At 46.3% G+C, this 18,755-nt stretch overlaps 1 protein-coding gene across 4 annotated transcripts in view; it reads left to right on the forward strand.

The window, feature by feature from the left end:
* flt3 (fms related receptor tyrosine kinase 3) overlaps nucleotides 1–18,580 on the forward strand; it is a 23,649-nt gene extending 5,069 nt beyond the window's left edge. Inside the window, exons 3-25 of one of the 4 annotated variants that reach the window (XR_016484391.1) lie at nucleotides 3,858–4,006; nucleotides 4,139–4,263; nucleotides 4,540–4,666; nucleotides 4,826–4,971; nucleotides 5,075–5,199; nucleotides 5,343–5,481; nucleotides 5,685–5,862; nucleotides 5,972–6,069; nucleotides 6,162–6,270; nucleotides 7,381–7,574; nucleotides 7,963–8,075; nucleotides 8,186–8,318; nucleotides 8,433–8,537; nucleotides 8,678–8,788; nucleotides 11,602–11,755; nucleotides 11,884–11,999; nucleotides 12,395–12,531; nucleotides 12,709–12,831; nucleotides 13,326–13,437; nucleotides 14,989–15,139; nucleotides 17,488–17,587; nucleotides 17,710–17,815; nucleotides 17,884–18,580. Coding sequence is in view for 3 of the 4 variants with exons in the window: in XM_090189518.1 (XP_090045644.1) it covers nucleotides 3,858–4,006; nucleotides 4,139–4,263; nucleotides 4,540–4,666; nucleotides 4,826–4,971; nucleotides 5,075–5,199; nucleotides 5,343–5,481; nucleotides 5,685–5,862; nucleotides 5,972–6,069; nucleotides 6,162–6,270; nucleotides 7,381–7,574; nucleotides 7,963–8,075; nucleotides 8,186–8,318; nucleotides 8,433–8,537; nucleotides 8,678–8,788; nucleotides 11,602–11,755; nucleotides 11,884–11,999; nucleotides 12,395–12,531; nucleotides 12,709–12,831; nucleotides 13,326–13,437; nucleotides 17,488–17,587; nucleotides 17,710–17,815; nucleotides 17,884–18,114 (2,931 nt within the window). In the remaining variant the exon portion in view is untranslated. Of the gene's footprint in view, nucleotides 1–2,984; nucleotides 3,198–3,857; nucleotides 4,007–4,138; nucleotides 4,264–4,539; nucleotides 4,667–4,825; nucleotides 4,972–5,074; nucleotides 5,200–5,342; nucleotides 5,482–5,684; nucleotides 5,863–5,971; nucleotides 6,070–6,161; nucleotides 6,284–7,380; nucleotides 7,575–7,962; nucleotides 8,076–8,185; nucleotides 8,319–8,432; nucleotides 8,538–8,677; nucleotides 8,789–11,601; nucleotides 11,756–11,883; nucleotides 12,000–12,394; nucleotides 12,532–12,708; nucleotides 12,832–13,325; nucleotides 13,438–14,988; nucleotides 15,140–17,487; nucleotides 17,588–17,709; nucleotides 17,816–17,883 lie in introns of all 4 variants that reach the window. The other 3 variants (XM_090189520.1, XM_090189518.1, XM_090189521.1) reach the window with 3 other exon arrangements.
* Nucleotides 18,581–18,755: the final 175 nt, after the last annotated feature.

The following is an 18,755-nucleotide window of genomic DNA, read 5'->3' on the forward strand; positions in this document are numbered from 1 at the left end:
TAGCTCCAAAGAAAACCAAGGGTTAGATCTATCTTTGACTCGAAATAGTTTAAAAGAGGCATCTTTATCTGCCAGAGGAATAAATAGGGCTTTCACATTTAGCTGTGTGGGTTTTGAGATCAATTGAGTCAGATTAAAATCTATGCATGTACTCTTAAATTGATCTGAGGCAGAGGGAAGCCAATCCAGATTCAAAACCCTTAAAATGACCAACTGCGAGGACAAAAAAGGTGTTAAACACTCAGATATAGCGCTAATAGCATCCGCCATGGCAACAGGGGGGAGGTAAATCCCAGCAACAAATAAATGTGTATTCTGGTTTATGGACACATCTAGGGGAAATTGAAGAGGTAGGTGTGGAAGGCAGTATGGCATAGTTCAGTGTATCTGCATGCAGTTCCTGGTAGGGAAGTGGTGGAGGGTGGTGTGGGGGGCAGTGTTGCTGGCTGTTCTCCAGTCTCTGTGAGGCACCACCGGACGTAGTTCTAAAGGAGCGTCTGATTTGTCTCAGGGAGTTGATGACTGGTCTGTCAGGTGAGGTGGACTGGCCATCCGGAGCAACATCCTTTAACGAAGGTGGGGACTGTCTCTTTGTACAGGTCTACATTGTCGTAAAGACAGTCCAGGCTGAGGGTGGGATGGTGGGCCAGGTGTATGATGGGCCATAGCACACATTCCTGAGAGAGGCTGGCATTTACCCTCTGGATGGTGGCAGGATGAAAATCTCTCCTCTGGAGCAGGTTAGATATTACAATCTTTGCAACAGGGAAGATGGTGGAGGCCCTCTCCATCACTCCCCTTAGTGATGTGGCCACCCTCTCTTGTTAGGCTCGCAGGTCATTGATCCCAAGGGGAATGATGATATGGCTAGGGGAGCCAAGCTGGGCCACAGTCAAGAGCTCCATAGCTCCCTCTGTTGTGGGGCAGTATAACGTTTCCATTTTTTTATTTGGTATAAGTTTGTTCTCTGATATAAACATTACATTGGTGTCTATCACTAGTATAATGTCTGGTTTCTCGTCAGGTCTATGGAGGATGGCAGGAGGGATGTGTGTAATTACAGGCTGTGAGATGGGGATGGAGGGGGTCAGCTGGGTTGGTGCATTGGTTGGTTTGGTTGGTTGGTGGGTGGGTTCTGATTCAGCTGTTGGTTTGGTCCTGTGTTTTTTATGGGACTGTTTGTAGAGTGGATGGTAGTAGCTGAGAAATTCCTGCCTTAGCTCATATAGCTCCTTCTAATTTGGTCGAAGTAATGGACAAATTGATCCAGACTGGCCTCCGAACCTTGAACCTTCACAGTGCCAATATTATAAATATTAATGTTAAATTTGGGGGTGGAATCAATGTACAATTGCCTAATTTTTCTGTTTTATGACATTTGAAGTTAATTGTTGGTGCAGTGTGCCAAGGATAATCTGTGTAGAACAGGTATCCTTTTCTTTCCTTGTTCATTTTTAGGATGAAGTCTTCCCTCAGAGTCTCTGGGGATTGACTTTTTCACATTTTCAGGATGAAGTCTTCCCTCAGAGTCTCTGGGGATTGACTTTTTCAAATTTTCAGGATGAAGCCTTCCCTCAGAGTCTCTGGGGGTGGACTTTTTCACATTTTTAGGATGAAGTCTTCCCTCAGAGACTCTGGGGGTGGACTTTTTCACATTTTCAGGATGAAGTCTTCCCTCAGAGTCTCTGGGGGTGGACTTTTTCACATTTTCAGGATGAAGTCTTCCCTCAGAGTCTCCAGGGATGGACTTTTTCACATTTTCAGGATGAAGTCTTCCCTCAGAGTCTCTGGGGGTGGACTTTTTCACATTTTCAGGATACGTGATGGCAAGGTCTCTGAAACAATGCTGTACCTATAGATAAATGCTCTTTTTAACAAAACACTTTTATGAAAAATAAAGATATTAAATGTGGCCTATTTTAGGCTGTAAAGACATAGCTTAGGCTGTAAATACATGACATTAGCGTTTCGTTTCCCCTCGCCCAGATGGGTTTAGAGGGCATAGCCTTCTCTAGGCTTCCTGCAGCTGTGGTTGTTATCAGTAGGCTACAGTTGACCCGATTTAAGCACAGATTAATTGTGCACGAGTTGACAAATCATGAGGGAAAATCAGTCTTAACAGCAGTACTTTGCAGTACTTTGTCCCTCCTTTCAATGCTTTTACATCAATATTTTGTATTAAACCAAATCAAAAGCACTGGGGCAAATGCCAGATCACCACACGTTTTCCGGCGGCCAAGCTGTGCTGATCTCTGCAACGTGGACAGATGGAATTTGCCACACAATGCCATAAATGAAGAAACAACATATACTGTAAACTTTTCCCTTGAAATGTACAGCATTGTACTGGCAGTAAAGTTGCCAGCTTAATACTGGAATTTTGCAATACAGCAGGGATGCTGTAATATGATTTTACAGTATTATTACTGTATACAGATTTATTACTGTATTATTACTGTAATCATTACTGTAACACAGCTGTATTATAATTACAGTATTTTGAGTCACTGTACATTTGCAGTGCCCTTTTGAGATCAACCTCACAAACAGTAAACCTTTATTTATGTTCTGTATTTTTCTGATGGCAGGCCTATAGGCTGTGTAGCATAATGCCATTTCACATTGCATTGCAGAAGGATGCAGAATTGCTCTGATCATTTTGTAGGTCTGTCGTATTGTGTTCTTGAAGAATCTTGTGAATTTTTTAGAGGATAATAAAAACGAAATTCTGCTGCCTTAATAACATAACTCTGAAAAGGTGAAAATAATAAAAATGTATAAGAGAGGAAGGTAGAAACTCATAGGTAGTAAACTCATAGGTAGTAAACTCATAGGTAGTAAACTCATAGGTAGTACTGGTGAAATATCACCACACCTACTGGCCTAGAGTGCCTTCAGAAAGTATTCATACCCCTTGACTTATTCCACATTTTATTCCACATCTTGGTGAGAAACTCCAGTGTAAATTTGGCCTTGTGTTTTAGGTTATTGTCCTGCTGATAGGTGAAGGACATTTACAATGACGGCCTACCCTGTCCAAACCCTGACGACGCTGGGCCAATTGTGCGCTGCCCTATGGGACTCCCAATCACGGCCTGATGTGAAACATTCTGGAATTGAACCAGGGACTGTAGTGACGCATATTGCACTGAGATGCAGTGCCTTAGACCACTGCGCCACTCGGGAGGACAAAAGGAGTAACTACAATGTTGTTGATCCATCCTCAGTTTTCTTCTGTCACAGATATTAAACTCTGTAACTGTTTTAAAGTCACCATTCATGGTGAAATTAAGCAATGTTTTACTCCTGAACTTATTTAGGCTTGCCATAATAAAGGGGTTGAATACTTATTGACTCATGGGATTTCAGTTTTCAGTTTTAATCAATTTGTTTAAAAAAATGATAACCTAATTCCACTTTGACATTATGGGGTATTGTGTGTAGGCCAGTGAGCCAAAATCTCAGTTGAATCCATGTAAAATTCAGACTGTAACACAACAAAATGTGGAAAAAGTCAAGGGGTGTGAATACTTTCTGAAGGCACTGTTCCTGTAATACACAGTGTAAAAAGTTTTCAGAACGCATGCTTATAGATGCAATCCTTTAAATGTGACCAAGTCAAAGAGAAAAAGCAGAACTGCTATTTAAATAGAAATTCAACTGAATGTACAATTGACATTCTGGTAGGGCTTCTGGTACAAAGTTTGGTGATTATCTGACCTTTGTGACGGAATTACTTAATGAATATTCTGAATAGTGATCTCTATTTACCTTCAAAAGCCATATCATTTTAGAGCTGGTCTTCCTCTCTGACTCTCTCTCTCCCTGACATGGTGACATGTTGTTCTGTGTTCCAGGGACGGTTGTGTACTCTGTCTGAAACCCATCTGAATGGTTCTGGTCCTACCAGACTAGAGGTCCCTGCTGGACAGAGGCTCCTGATCACCATGCAGAGCCTCCCAGGAGACCCTGTCTGCAGCTGGAGCCGTGGAGCTGACCCAAAAAGGTGTGTGTGTGTGTGTTTGTTGTTTTACCTGGTGCCTCAAAGCCACTGTGTTATTGTATTGTTATTGCATCCATAGGGGTGTACTATTGCCTCCCTGCTGTCTTCATCTGTACTTGTTTGCCCTGCCAACAGAAGGGGCTATTCCTTGACCATACTACAGACACATGTGAGTGATTCTGGAGAGTACACATTCAGCTGTGAGAGAGGCGGGATCAACTCCTCTCTGACCCTCTCTCTACTGGTCGTACCTCTGCTAAGTGAGTGACAGCCACATGACCCAATACTCTAGCTCTTTTGGACCTCAAACCTCCTCAGACTACCCGAAACCATATTCACAGCATCCTCTCCATTGCTACAAAATTATTATCAAAAGTTATGTTCCTAACCACACAATCATTTGAAATCATATTCAGATCTACACAATATTCATGTCTTGTATCTGAGTTGAATCTATAGCACCATATTGATTCTGAACCACATTGAAATTATGTTTGATGCAAAATTCATAGCTACGGCTCAATCCACCTATCTAGGACTTCCCACAAAACCACAGCTGAAATTTATCCCTGGGAAAAGAGGCTTCTTACCAGACTATCAGTGTTCTTCAGAGGGAAACCCTAAACCCAGGATCAAATGGTTCAACAACCTTGACAAGACTGGGTACGGTCTCACCAGATTTCAATGAAAATTTATAGAATCCAAAATAATTATTTTCAGGGTATTGCTTTAAAGTTTTATAAAGCAATGGCTATACATGATTTCAATCTCAGCCATCAATAGCAGCCGTACCATCGTTTAATTTCTCCTCTGTTCCAACAGAAAAGGTAATGATGGGACAGACATTCCCTCTACGATCAAAGAGAGGGCTAACAACAAAGAGAAAAGTAAAAATTACTACAGGACAACTGTTATGTGCTGTGCTAGCAATTCTCAGGGAGAGGTGTGTTCTCAACTATATGATTACGGTAAGTTAACGGTGGAACAAAAGTCATCAAATTACAATATTACATTTACAGTACACTATAGCGTGAGCATGACACCATATGTGTTTTTCTGTGTGTGCCTCAGATCTGGACCGTGCCAGTGGTGAGGATGATGAGGCTCCAGAGATCACTGTGAGTCCTGGGCAGCCCCTGCTGCTCAGCTGTCGGCAGAAAGAGAACAGCACCACACAGTGGCTGCCTGACAACCAAGTAAGATTTATCAATCTGACAATCTTTTTTTCACGTTTTATCAGCCTTCTCTTCACTCTGCTGAAACCCCCTTCCACCTTCCCCATCACTACTTCCTCACTGTATTCATGTAATGTAATGCAGCATACCATATTTTCCTCCAGGTCTCCATACATCAACTCACATATAAAGAAATATATATGACCTACCTGTTCATTGAGTCGGTGACAGTGAACCACAGTGGAATCTATACATGCCGAGGCAACAAGAACAAGGTCAAATCCACCCATGTCCAGGTCCTGGGTCAGTTTATAGGCTACAACACTGAATCCTCCTTGTTACCTTTGTTTTCAGTCAAACATTCCCTTTTAAATGTCTATCTGTACTTGGTCTTTACAAATCTCTCAGACACATTCTTGTTGTGATTCTCTCTTTATCACCACCTGCCTGCATGTTTTTGCCCAAAACGTGATCTACATGTGATTTCCTGTGTTGTGTGTCCTCAGAGAAGGGCTTCATTTCCATCGACCAGCTGAATGAGAGCAGTACCATCTCAGCCCAGGAGAAGCCAGGGTTCTGTCTGCGGGCCCTGGTCTCCTCACACCCTCTCCTACGCTGCCATTGGCTGGGCCCGGACAGCAGACAGACCCAGTGCCCTGAGCCCACACGGCTCTGGAAGAGCAGGTAGAGAAAGTCAGATGTAGTTATGTTTATGTACAGTAGTTTGATGAGGTTTGATGTGGATACTATATATGATTCCCTGTGGTTTCATCATCTCTCCCTTTCTCCCCAGGACTCTGGAGTTGTGTAACACAGAGCCAGGAGAGTACCAGTTACACCTGGAGGCTGGGGAGCTGAACCTCACAAAGACCCTCTCTCTGTGTGTGGCAGGTGAGTGACAGCCGATTGCCCAGATAGATAAGATGTGTGATTGTGTGCATGACTCCTCAGTAAGACACCTGTCCTTATCCTCTGTCTCTCAGGTACACCCACCCCCAGTCTCTTACAGAATGGAGACAATATCACCTGTGAAACCAACACCCCCCTTCCCTTCAAACTCACCTGGAGCTCCTGCTCTTTGACCAATGACAGGTATTAGAGCTAGGTCAGTTTCTAATGTTAGGATTCAGCTCTGTAGTGGTAGGCACCAATATCGATCATTTGATATGATAACGACATCAAATTATATCGATAGGAGCAGGGCATATCATGATATCAGTTTATCCTTGCTGTGAAACGACACTGTTGTGTAAAAGATCATACGTGACTGTTCCTGCAACCCTACTTAACTGCCTGCTGATGCAATCACATGTTTTTACCCTGATGCTCAATGCTCCCCACCTCTGCTTCGGAATAACAACGACCTTGGGGCGGACGGGGGCGCTGTTTCCCCCTACTTGGCAATCCATCTTTAACCTGTGTCAGTTAACCTGTGTGTGTTCACCTTTGTGTGTTAACCTGTGTCTGTTAACCTGTGTGTGTCAACCTGTGTCTGTTAACCTGTGTCTGTTAACCTGTGTCTGTTAACCTGTGTGTGTTAACCTGTGTCTGTTAACCTGTGTTTGTTAACCTGTGTATGTTAACCTGTGTGTGTTAACCTGTGTCTGTTAACCTGTGTCTGTTAACCTGTGTATGTTAACCTGTGTGTGTTAACCTGTGTGTGTTAACCCGTGTCTGTTAACCTGTGTCTGTTAACCTGTGTATGTTTACCTGTGTGTGTCAACCTGTGTCTGTTAACCTGTGTGTGTCAACCTGTGTCTGTTAACCTGTGTCTGTTAACCTGTGTATGTTTACCTGTGTGTGTCAACCTGTGTCTGTTAACCTGTGTGTGTCAACCTGTGTCTGTTAACCTGTGTCTGTTAACCTGTGTGTGTTAACCTGTGTGTGTTAACCCGTGTCTGTTAACCTGTGTCTGTTAACCTGTGTATGTTTACCTGTGTGTGTCAACCTGTGTCTGTTAACCTGTGTGTGTCAACCTGTGTCTGTTAACCTGTGTCTGTTAACCTGTGTCTGTTAACCTGTGTGTGTTAACCCGTGTCTGTTAACCTGTGTCTGTTAACCTGTGTATGTTTACCTGTGTGTGTCAACCTGTGTCTGTTAACCTGTGTGTGTCAACCTGTGTCTGTTAACCTGTGTCTGTTAACCTGTGTCTGTTAACCTGTGTGTGTTAACTTGTGTGTGTTAACCTGTGCTCTTTGCCAGCTGTCAGTCAGAGTCTGCAGCCTGGAAGGAGATCCCTGCCCCACCCCCGAAGCTCTCTGACTCAGACCAGTTCTGTCATAAGAGGATCCTCAGTACCAGGGACAGTACCGAGGTGGGGGACTTTGTCAAGTGCTGCATCACAAACTCTGTCCACTCACAGTCTCACTGCAGTGAGACACTGTTCAACATACAATGTAAGTGGTCGGTCAGGAAAAATGTGTCCTCAGAAAATAATTGACAACTTTAAATACGTTTATAACGGTTGTCCCAGTGTGCAACAGAATTGGTCACAGTATTGGCATCGCTATAGTCAGACATTAGTTATATCTAAAAGAAAGGAGGACCAAGGCACTCTTCATATAATTCATTAAAATGCATTTATTTGTATGATTTTTTTCAAACGTTGTTTCTATTGAACATGCCATACAAATAAAGGCATTTTAATGAATTATATGAAGAGTGCCTTGATCCACCTTTCTTTTTGATGACCAATTCACCCCTTTTACCAAAGAGCACCTTCTGTCTACCAAAATGTACTGTTGTGTACCTTAGTAGCGCTTCCCTTCCTCCCCTTTCTATCAGTTAAATCTGTTCCACCAGCCTCCTCTCAACTCCTCCTGAAAGTGTCCAGTCTGGTCCTGTTCCTGGCTTTGATGCTGGTCAGCCTGGCTCTGCTCTACTTCATCAGGAAGAAGGTACTCACACACATAAACACACACACACACACACACACACACACACACACACACACACACACACATGTGCACCCTCTTTGTCACACACCTTCCTGATATTTCCTGTGTAGAAACCCCAGTACCAGAGTCAGCTGCAGATGATCCAGATGGTAGGGCCTAATGACAACGACTACATCTACATCAACTTCAAAGACTTCCAGTATGACCAGAAATGGGAGTTCCCCAGAGAGAACCTGGAGCTGGGTAAGACTGGGGAGATGTACCAGTGGAATGACTTATCTACTTGGGAATCTCTAGTCTCCAGCCTCACCAATAGTATTCCCACCAACCCTGTGTTGTTGTGGTCTTTCTCCCCAGGGAAGGAGCTGGGCTCTGGGGCCTTTGGCATGGTGCTTCAGGCTACAGCCTACGGCATCAGCAAGCCAGGAGTCTCCCTGCAGGTGGCTGTCAAGATGCTGAAAGGTACAGGGTTTTACCTGTGTGATGTTTTACCCTGCTGGCTAAGTGTTGGTGTTTGCTGAAGAGACTTTTGTCATACTATTGTACCCTGCACCAGTGAAGTCTCTCAGGTCATTGTTGAGTGGTAACATTTGCCCATGCAGAGAAGCATGAGACAGTAGAGAAGGAGGCTCTGATGTCAGAGCTGAAGATGCTGACTCACATCGGACAGCATGCCAACATCGTCAACCTGCTGGGGGCATGCACTGGCTCAGGTACGACAGCCAATCACAGGCTCTGTGATTGGCTGTGTGACTGTGTGACTCTGTGACTGTGTGTGGATCTGTGACTGTGTGTGACTCTGTGACTGTGTGTGGATCTGTGACTGTGTGTGACTCTGTGACTGTGTGTGACTCTGTGACTGTGTGTGGATCTGTGACTGTGTGTGTGGCTCTGTGACTGTGTGTGCGACTGTGACTGTGTGTGAATCTGTGACTGTGTGTGGATCTGTGACTGTGTGTGGCTCTGTGACTGTGTGTGGATCTGTGACTGTGTGTGGCTCTGTGACTGTGTGTGTGACTGTGTGTGGATCTGTGACTGTGTGTGGCTCTGTGACTGTGTGTGTGACTCTGTGATTGTGTGTGACTTTGTGTGGCTCTGTGACTGTGTGTGTGACTCTGTGACTGTGTGTGGATCTGTGACTGTGTGTGTGGCTCTGTGACTGTGTGTGCGACTGTGTGTGGATTTGTGACTGTGTGTGGATCTGTGACTGTGTGCGGCTCTGTGACTGTGTGTGTGACTGTGACTGTGTGTGCGACTGTGACTGTGTGTGGATCTGTGACTGTGTGTGGATCTGTGACTGTGTGTGGCTCTGTGACTGTGTGTGGATCTGTGACTGTGTGTGGCTCTGTGACTGTGTGTGTGACTGTGATTGTGTGTGACTTTGTGTGGCTCTGTGACTGTGTGTGTGACTCTGTGACTGTGTGTGGATCTGTGACTGTGTGTGTGGCTCTGTGACTGTGTGTGCGACTGACTGTGTGTGGATCTGTGACTGTGTGTGGATCTGTGACTGTGTGCGGCTCTGTGACTGTGTGTGCGACTGTGACTGTGTGTGCGACTGTGACTGTGTGTGGATCTGTGACTGTGTGTGGATCTGTGACTGTGTGTGGCTCTGTGACTGTGTGTGGATCTGTGACTGTGTGTGGCTCTGTGACTGTGTGTGTGACTCTGTGACTGTGTGTGGCTCTGTGATTGTGTGTAACTGTGTGTGGCTCTGTGACTGTGTGTGGCTCTGTGACTGTGTGTGACTCTGTGACTGTGTGTGACTCTGCGTGGCTCTGTGACTGTGTGTGACTCTGACACTGTGTGTGACTTTGTGACTGTGTGTGGCTCTGTGACTGTGTGTGACTCTGTTACTGTGTGTGGCTCTGTGACTGTGTGTGGCTCTGTGACTGTGTGTGACTCTGTGACTCTGTGTGGCTCTGTGACTGTGTGTGACTCTGACACTATGTGACTCTGACAGGGCCCTATGTGACTCTGTGACTGTGTGTGGCTCTGTGATTGTGTGTAACTGTGTGTGGCTCTGTGACTGTGTGTGGCTCTGTGACTGTGTGTGACTCTGTGACTGTGTGTGGATCTGTGACTGTGTGTGACTCTGTGACTGTGTGTGACTCTGTGACTGTGTGTGGATCTGTGACTGTGTGTGTGGCTCTGTGACTGTGTGTGCGACTGTGACTGTGTGTGAATCTGTGACTGTGTGTGGATCTGTGACTGTGTGTGGCTCTGTGACTGTGTGTGGATCTGTGACTGTGTGTGGCTCTGTGACTGTGTGTGTGACTGTGTGTGGATCTGTGACTGTGTGTGGCTCTGTGACTGTGTGTGTGACTCTGTGATTGTGTGTGACTTTGTGTGGCTCTGTGACTGTGTGTGTGACTCTGTGACTGTGTGTGGATCTGTGACTGTGTGTGTGGCTCTGTGACTGTGTGTGCGACTGTGTGTGGATTTGTGACTGTGTGTGGATCTGTGACTGTGTGCGGCTCTGTGACTGTGTGTGTGACTGTGACTGTGTGTGCGACTGTGACTGTGTGTGGATCTGTGACTGTGTGTGGATCTGTGACTGTGTGTGGCTCTGTGACTGTGTGTGGATCTGTGACTGTGTGTGGCTCTGTGACTGTGTGTGTGACTGTGATTGTGTGTGACTTTGTGTGGCTCTGTGACTGTGTGTGTGACTCTGTGACTGTGTGTGGATCTGTGACTGTGTGTGTGGCTCTGTGACTGTGTGTGCGACTGACTGTGTGTGGATCTGTGACTGTGTGTGGATCTGTGACTGTGTGCGGCTCTGTGACTGTGTGTGCGACTGTGACTGTGTGTGCGACTGTGACTGTGTGTGGATCTGTGACTGTGTGTGGATCTGTGACTGTGTGTGGCTCTGTGACTGTGTGTGGATCTGTGACTGTGTGTGGCTCTGTGACTGTGTGTGTGACTCTGTGACTGTGTGTGGCTCTGTGATTGTGTGTAACTGTGTGTGGCTCTGTGACTGTGTGTGGCTCTGTGACTGTGTGTGACTCTGTGACTGTGTGTGACTCTGTGTGGCTCTGTGACTGTGTGTGACTCTGACACTGTGTGTGACTTTGTGACTGTGTGTGGCTCTGTGACTGTGTGTGACTCTGTTACTGTGTGTGGCTCTGTGACTGTGTGTGGCTCTGTGACTGTGTGTGACTCTGTGACTCTGTGTGGCTCTGTGACTGTGTGTGACTCTGACACTATGTGACTCTGACAGGGCCCTATGTGACTCTGTGACTGTGTGTGGCTCTGTGATTGTGTGTAACTGTGTGTGGCTCTGTGACTGTGTGTGGCTCTGTGACTGTATGTGACTCTGTGACTGTGTGTGACTCTGTGTGGCTCTGTGACTGTGTGTGACTCTGACACTGTGTGTGACTTTGTGACTGTGTGTGGCTCTGTGACTGTGTGTGACTCTGTTACTGTGTGTGGCTCTGTGACTGTGTGTGGCTCTGTGACTGTGTGTGACTCTGTGACTCTGTGTGGCTCTGTGACTGTGTGTGACTCTGACACTATGTGACTCTGACAGGGCCCACGTACCTGATATTTCAGTACTGCCGTAACGGGGACCTGCTGAACTACCTGAAGAACAACAGAGAGCTCTACCACAAGTCTCTGACAGACGCCTTCACCAGGGACCGCTTCAGCAGACTTTACCACAACCTGCCCAAGAGGAGCTCCAGGTTGGGGTTAATGTAGGGGTGTCAAGGTTTAGTTTAATTCAGAAACCGGATTGTAGGCTACTCTCATGGTGAAGTAGGGGTATGATTGTGAGGGTTAATGTGCTAATGTTTGTCTGTGTTCTTCTTAGTGAGTTCCAGAGGCCAGTGGACAGCATATACATCCCCATGTCCCCCACCACCACTAGAGGGCAAGAGAGTATTGCCCTGATCAGCCTCAACTCTTCTCCCATGAACACCTCTGGTGGTCAGTGTGGGGTAGACACACACACACACACAAATTAAGAAATAGGCTTGCTTACTTACTTAAAATATCTATAGGATCTCCCCACTGCTGTCCAGTGGATTCTGTCGACCCCTGTTGATCTCAGCTGATGCCTGTTGATCACTGTTGATCCCAGCTGATCCCTGTTGATCCCAGCTAATCCCTGTTGATCACTGTTGATCACAGTTGATCACTGTTGATCCCAGCTAATCCCTGTTGATCACTGTTGATCCCAGCTAATCCCTGTTGATCCCTGTTGATCACTGTTGATCCCAGCTGATCCCTGTTGATCACTGTTGATCCCAGCTGATCCCTGTTGATCCCTGTTGATCCCATCTGATCCCTGTTGATCCCTGTTGATCACTGTTGATCCTCAGGTCCAGGGATCTATGAGGAGTTAAATGAGCTGCAGGAGGAGGAGGAGGAGGAGGAGGAGGAGGCGCTGACTTACGACGACCTGCTCAGCTTCTCCTATCAGGTGGCCAAGGGCATGGACTTCCTGTCCTCCAAACACGTATGTGGAGCAACAATACTGCAAACTACACACTACACATGGCACCATATTCACTTCACCATGTCCCCCCAGAATTATACAAGGCTGCGCTCACTGCAATAAATCTTAATACTCCCTGGCCTGTACCCGACATCGTCACACCCTCTCTGTGTCCTGGGTGTGTGTATCTGTCTCCAGTGTATCCATCGTGACCTTGCTGCCAGGAACGTGTTGGTGACTCAGGGTGGACTAGTAAAGATCGGGGACTTTGGACTGGCCCGGGACATCGACAATGACTCCAACTACGTAGTGAGAGGAAATGTAAGGACTATATACAGGAGGGAGTGTTTCGGTCGTCACCTTCAATTTTCAACTTCTTGAGCTCCTGTTCCTCTTATAGAATATTAGCTCAAAAGTATTGTAGTATCAAAAGCTCCTGCACCTAAATATTAACAGTACCGGCACCCACAATGAGTACCAGCACCTATTTCAGTCAAGCACTGCTAGTTACCACATAAACCCTTCCTATTTCTGCTATTTATCTTCTTAAAATGTGATTTTAAACCTACATTTAACTGCATTGCTAACCTTGTGCCTAACTCTAACCTTCAAGTAAGACTAAAAAGCTAATGAAATAATCCTGCTTTTTTACAATAGCCAATTTTGACTTTGTGACTGTGCTTTATAGTGGAAACCGAGAGTTTGTCTGTATTCGACAAATTCTCTGTTGTGTCAGTGACATCTGTGTTCTCAGAATCCAGTGTCAGTGTGTGTGACTGATGTGTGTGTGTGTGTGTGTGTGTGTTGTGTTGCAGGTGCGTCTGCCAGTGAAGTGGATGGCTCCAGAGAGTATCTTCCAGGGGATGTACACCATGCAGAGCGATGTCTGGGCCTATGGTATCCTGCTGTGGGAGGTCTTCTCTCTGGGTAGCCACATAAACATACCTACTCTTACTTTTGATTGTATTGTAGGGTGTCAGTGTATGTGTGGGATGGGATGGGATGGGATCGGGGTGGGGTGGGGGAGGGTGGGGTGGGGTGGGATGGGGGTGGGGTGGGGGAGGGTGGGGTGGGGTGGGATGGGATGGGGGTGGGGTGGGGGAGGGTGGGGTGGGGTGGGGTGGGATGGGATGGGATCGGGGTGGGGTGGGGGAGGGTGGGGTGGGGTGGGATGGGGGTGGGGTGGGGGAGGGTGGGGTGGGGTGGGATGGGATGGGATCGGGGTGGGGTGGGGGAGGGTGGGGTGGGGTGGGGGAGGGTGGGGTGGGGTGGGATGGGGGTGGGGTGGGGGAGGGTGGGGTGGGGTGGGATGGGATGGGGATGGGGTGGGGGAGGGTGGGGTGGGGTGGGATGGGATGGGGATGGGGTGGGGGAGGGTGGGGTGGGATGGGATGGGATGGGGATGGGGTGGGGGAGGGTGGGGTGGGATGGGATGGGATGGGGGTGGGGTGGGGGAGGGTGGGGTGGGGTGGGATGGGGGTGGGGTGGGGGAGGGTGGGGTGGGGTGGGATGGGATGGGGATGGGGTGGGGGAGGGTGGGGTGGGATGGGATGGGATGGGGGTGGGGTGGGGGAGGGTGGGGTGGGGTGGGATGGGATGGGGATGGGGTGGGGGAGGGTGGGGTGGGATGGGATGGGGGTGGAAGGGTTCAAAAAGCATACTTTTGTTCACAAAAAAATAAGAATATCCACTGGACACTGGTTGAATCAATGTTCATTTAGTTTAAATGACGTGGAAACAACGTGGAATAGACGATAGATTGACATCTGTCCCAGTGGGTACGAACTACACACACACAATGTGTGCATTTGGTACTGGCACTGACCCTGTAGCTTACATTCTCCTGGTTTTTCTCTTTCTTTCTTGTTTCTCGTGTTTGTTTTTGTTATACTATTTTGATATGTATTTAATACTGCACTGTTGGGAAGGGCTTGCAAGTTAAACATGTCACTGTACTTGCACATGTGACAAATAAAACTTGACGTTTTCCCTGATACAGTGCCTTCAGAAAGAATTCACTCCCTGTGACTTTTTAAAATGGATTACATTGAGATTTTTCAGTTGACAAAGAAGGGCATCTATTGGTAGATGGGTAAAAATCAAATGAAAGCAGACATTGAATGTCCATTTGAGCATAGCAAATGTATTAATGACACTTTGGATGGTGTATAAATACACGCAGTCATTACAAAGATACAGGCGTCCTTGTAAAGACAATCCGGGGTTGATGATCATGTGAAGTGAAGCCTAGAAAACCGGAGACGTAGACCTGCGGAAGTGGTGAACAGAATGAGGTACTGATGAGCATCAGTACCGGGGAGATCCGGAGAGAAAGGAAACCGCTCAGGGATTTCACCATGAGGCCAATGGTGACTAAAACAGTTACAGAGTTGAATGGCTTTGACAGGAGAAAACTGAGGATGGATCAACAACATTGTAGTTACTCCACAATACTAACCTAATGTCATGGATCCCCAGGTACTGCTGCTCATTCTGTACACCAGTTCCCGGAGGTCTACGTCACCGGTTTTCTAGGCTTCACTGAACGGAATTCATTATCATCAACCCCAGACTGTCCTGTCTGATCACACACCTGGTTCACACACCTGGTTCCCATTTCCCCTGATTAGTATGTTGTATATGTGCCCTCTGTTCCCTCTGTCTTTGTCGGTTATTGTTCCCATGTCCGTTGGTGGTGTGAGTACCTATGTGTTGGTGGTGTGAGTACCTATGTGTTGGTGGTGTGAGTACCTATGTGTTGGTGGTGTGAGTACCTATGTGTTGGTGGTGTGAGTACCTATGTGTTGGTGGTGTGGGTACCTATGTGTTGGTGGTGTGAGTACCTATGCGTTGGTGGTGTGAGTACCTATGTGTTGGTGGTGTGAGTACCTATGTGTTGGTGGTGTGAGTACCTATGTGTTGGTGGTGTGAGTACCTATGTGTTGGTGGTGTGGGTACCTATGTGTTGGTGGTGTGAGTACCTATGCGTTGGTGGTGTGAGTACCTATGCGTTGGTGGTGTGAGTACCTATGTGTTGGTGGTGTGGGTACCTATGTGTTGGTGGTGTGGGTACCTATGTGTTGGTGGTGTGGGTACCTATGTGTTGGTGGTGTGAGTACCTATGTGTTGGTGGTGTGAGTACCTATGTGTTGGTGGTGTGAGTACCTATGTGTTGGTGGTGTGAGTACCTATGTGTTGGTGCAGCGAGTACCTATGTGTTGGTGGTGTGGGTACCTATGTGTTGGTGGTGTGAGTACCTATGTGTTGGTGGTGTGAGTACCTATGTGTTGGTGGTGTGAGTACCTATGTGTTGGTGGTGTGAGTACCTATGTGTTGGTGGTGTGAGTACCTATGTGTTGGTGGTGTGGGTACCTATGTGTTGGTGGTGTGAGTACCTATGTGTTGGTGGTGTGAGTACCTATGTGTTGGTGGTGTGGGTACCTATGTGTTGGTGGTGTGGGTACCTATGTGTTGGTGGTGTGGGTACCTATGTGTTGGTGGTGTGGGTACCTATGTGTTGGTGGTGTGAGTACCTATGTGTTGGTGGTGTGAGTACCTATGTGTTGGTGGTGTGGGTACCTATGTGTTGGTGGTGTGAGTACCTATGTGTTGGTGGTGTGAGTACCTATGTGTTGGTGGTGTGGGTACCTATGTGTTGGTGGTGTGAGTACCTATGTGTTGGTGGTGTGAGTACCTATGTGTTGGTGGTGTGGGTACCTATGTGTTGGTGGTGTGGGTACCTATGTGTTGGTGGTGTGGGTACCTATGTGTTGGTGGTGTGAGTACCTATGTGTTGGTGGTGTGGGTACCTATGTGTTGGTGGTGTGAGTACCTATGTGTTGGTGGTGTGAGTACCTATGTGTTGGTGGTGTGGGTACCTATGTGTTGGTGGTGTGAGTACCTATGCGTTGGTGGTGTGAGTACCTATGTGTTGGTGGTGTGAGTACCTATGTGTTGGTGGTGTGAGTACCTATGTGTTGGTGGTGTGAGTACCTATGTGTTGGTGGTGTGGGTACCTATGTGTTGGTGGTGTGGGTACCTATGTGTTGGTGGTGTGGGTACCTATGTGTTGGTGGTGTGGGTACCTATGTGTTGGTGGTGTGGGTACCTATGTGTTGGTGGTGTGAGTACCTATGCGTTGGTGGTGTGAGTACCTATGTGTTGGTGGTGTGAGTACCTATGTGTTGGTGGTGTGAGTACCTATGCGTTGGTGGTGTGAGTACCTATGTGTTGGTGGTGTGGGTACCTATGTGTTGGTGGTGTGAGTACCTATGTGTTGGTGCAGCGAGTACCTATGCGTTGGTGCAGCTGTTATGCTGCGTGCTTTATATATTGTGTGTTACGGGTATCGTGTCGTTTGTTTGGGTACAGCCCATTGTTTTTGGATACATGTTTGTTTTGGGTGTATTAAAAACCCCTATTGTATATTCCTGCGCCTGTCTCCAAAATCCTTTATACCAGCGTGACACCTAAATGACAGAGTGAAAATAAGGAAGCCTGTACAGATTACAAATATTCTGAAACATGCATTCTGTTTGCAATAAGGCGCTAAAGTAAAACTGCAAAAAATATGGCAAAGAAATGAACTTTATGTCCTGAATACAAAGTGTTATGTTTGGGTCAAATCCAACACATCACTGAGTACCCCTCTTCATACTTTCAGGCATGGTGGTGGCTGCATCATGTTAATCGCTGTAATCGCTGACAAAGGTGCTTCTACAAAGTATTGACTCAGGGGTGTGAATACTTCTGTAAATTAGATATTTCTGTATTTCATTTTCAATATGTTTGCAAAAATGTCTAAACATGTTTTCACCTTGTCATTGGTATTGTGTGTAGATGGGTGAGAATTTGTTGTTGATATAATCAATTTTGCATTCAGGCTGTAAAACAACATCATGTGGAATAAGTCAAGGGGTATGAATACTTTCTGAAGGCACTGTATTAAGTGATATGCGCTCTCTCTCTCTCTCTCAGGTGTGACCCCCTACCCAGGGATAAAGGTGGACAACAACTTCTATGTGATGATAGAGAGAGGTTTTAAGATGGAGCAGCCATACTACGCTAGTGAATCTGTGTACGTATCCACAACCGCTCTGCACCTACATCTATAACATTACATCATTCCCCTTGTAATTATTATCAAATATAGGAACTGTAAAAGAGGTTTTATCCCCCCTCCCTTCCTCCCTCCTGCAGGTATTCGATCATGTGTAAGTGCTGGGCCTTGGAGCCTCGGGACCGCCCTCACTTCTCCAAGCTGGTGGCCTTCATGGATGACCAACTGGCCGACATGGAGGAGAAGGTGAGGCTCAAACAATACAACAAACCTCAGTGCACGTCATTCCAATAAAGTCGTGATTTCTCTTTTAGCTCTACCATAACATCCTGGACAAGCGCTGCAGTCATGTGTTATACCAGAATGCACCTGTGAAATCTGATCTCTCAGCCTTGGCCAAAGAAAAGGGTCATCAAGCACAGTCACAGAACCAATACTGCAAGACCCACTCCACTGGAGAGGCCCCAACAACAACCACCACAACACTGTCTGACAGGGTTGCCATGGAGACTGATGGTGACAATCCTCTGAAACCATGTCAGTGAGAGCAGTGGCCTGTCTTTCTAATTCTTCTGTGCCATAAGGATTTCTCCTATTATATCCTGGTAGTGTATATTTGTATAATGCTGTGGATTTCAAATGCACTGATGACTTGCTTTATCCAAATATGTTTAACAATGAATATGTCAATTAAAACTGTTTTTGTATCAAAGGCTAGTAGCTCCGTCACTGTAGGAATTGATAAAGTCATATTTAACATTGTAACATAGTAATGGATGTCAAAATTAACACAACCTGTTTTTGTGAACATATGAATTCAATATTAATCATGTTATTACTGCTTTTGGAGAAGAGATATTTCAATCATTTTGACAGCTGGATTATTCTGTCTTTTATTTCCTATGTGAAGTTATTTTTTTAAAATTAATAACAATGATTTAGTTTTCGGTATGTTTGTACATCTGAGTTCTGGAAATTATTCAAATATTTGAAATAAAGTATTTGAAATTATCACTGTTTTTGTGGCTTTTATATTACGTCTGAGTGACATTGGGAATGAACAGTGGTGTTTTATATTTATAGGGGGTGGGGAGCAAAGGCACAAATTGCACGACTGGTGGCGCCAGAGCTACGCCTGCCGTTCCGGTGTTCTGAGACGCAATAGTGTCATTCACCTGGCTCGCAT

This window comes from Oncorhynchus mykiss, chromosome 11 (assembly GCF_057628025.1).
Source record: "Oncorhynchus mykiss isolate SJ-2025 chromosome 11, ASM5762802v1, whole genome shotgun sequence".
NCBI classification, from domain to species: Eukaryota; Metazoa; Chordata; class Actinopteri; order Salmoniformes; family Salmonidae; genus Oncorhynchus; species Oncorhynchus mykiss.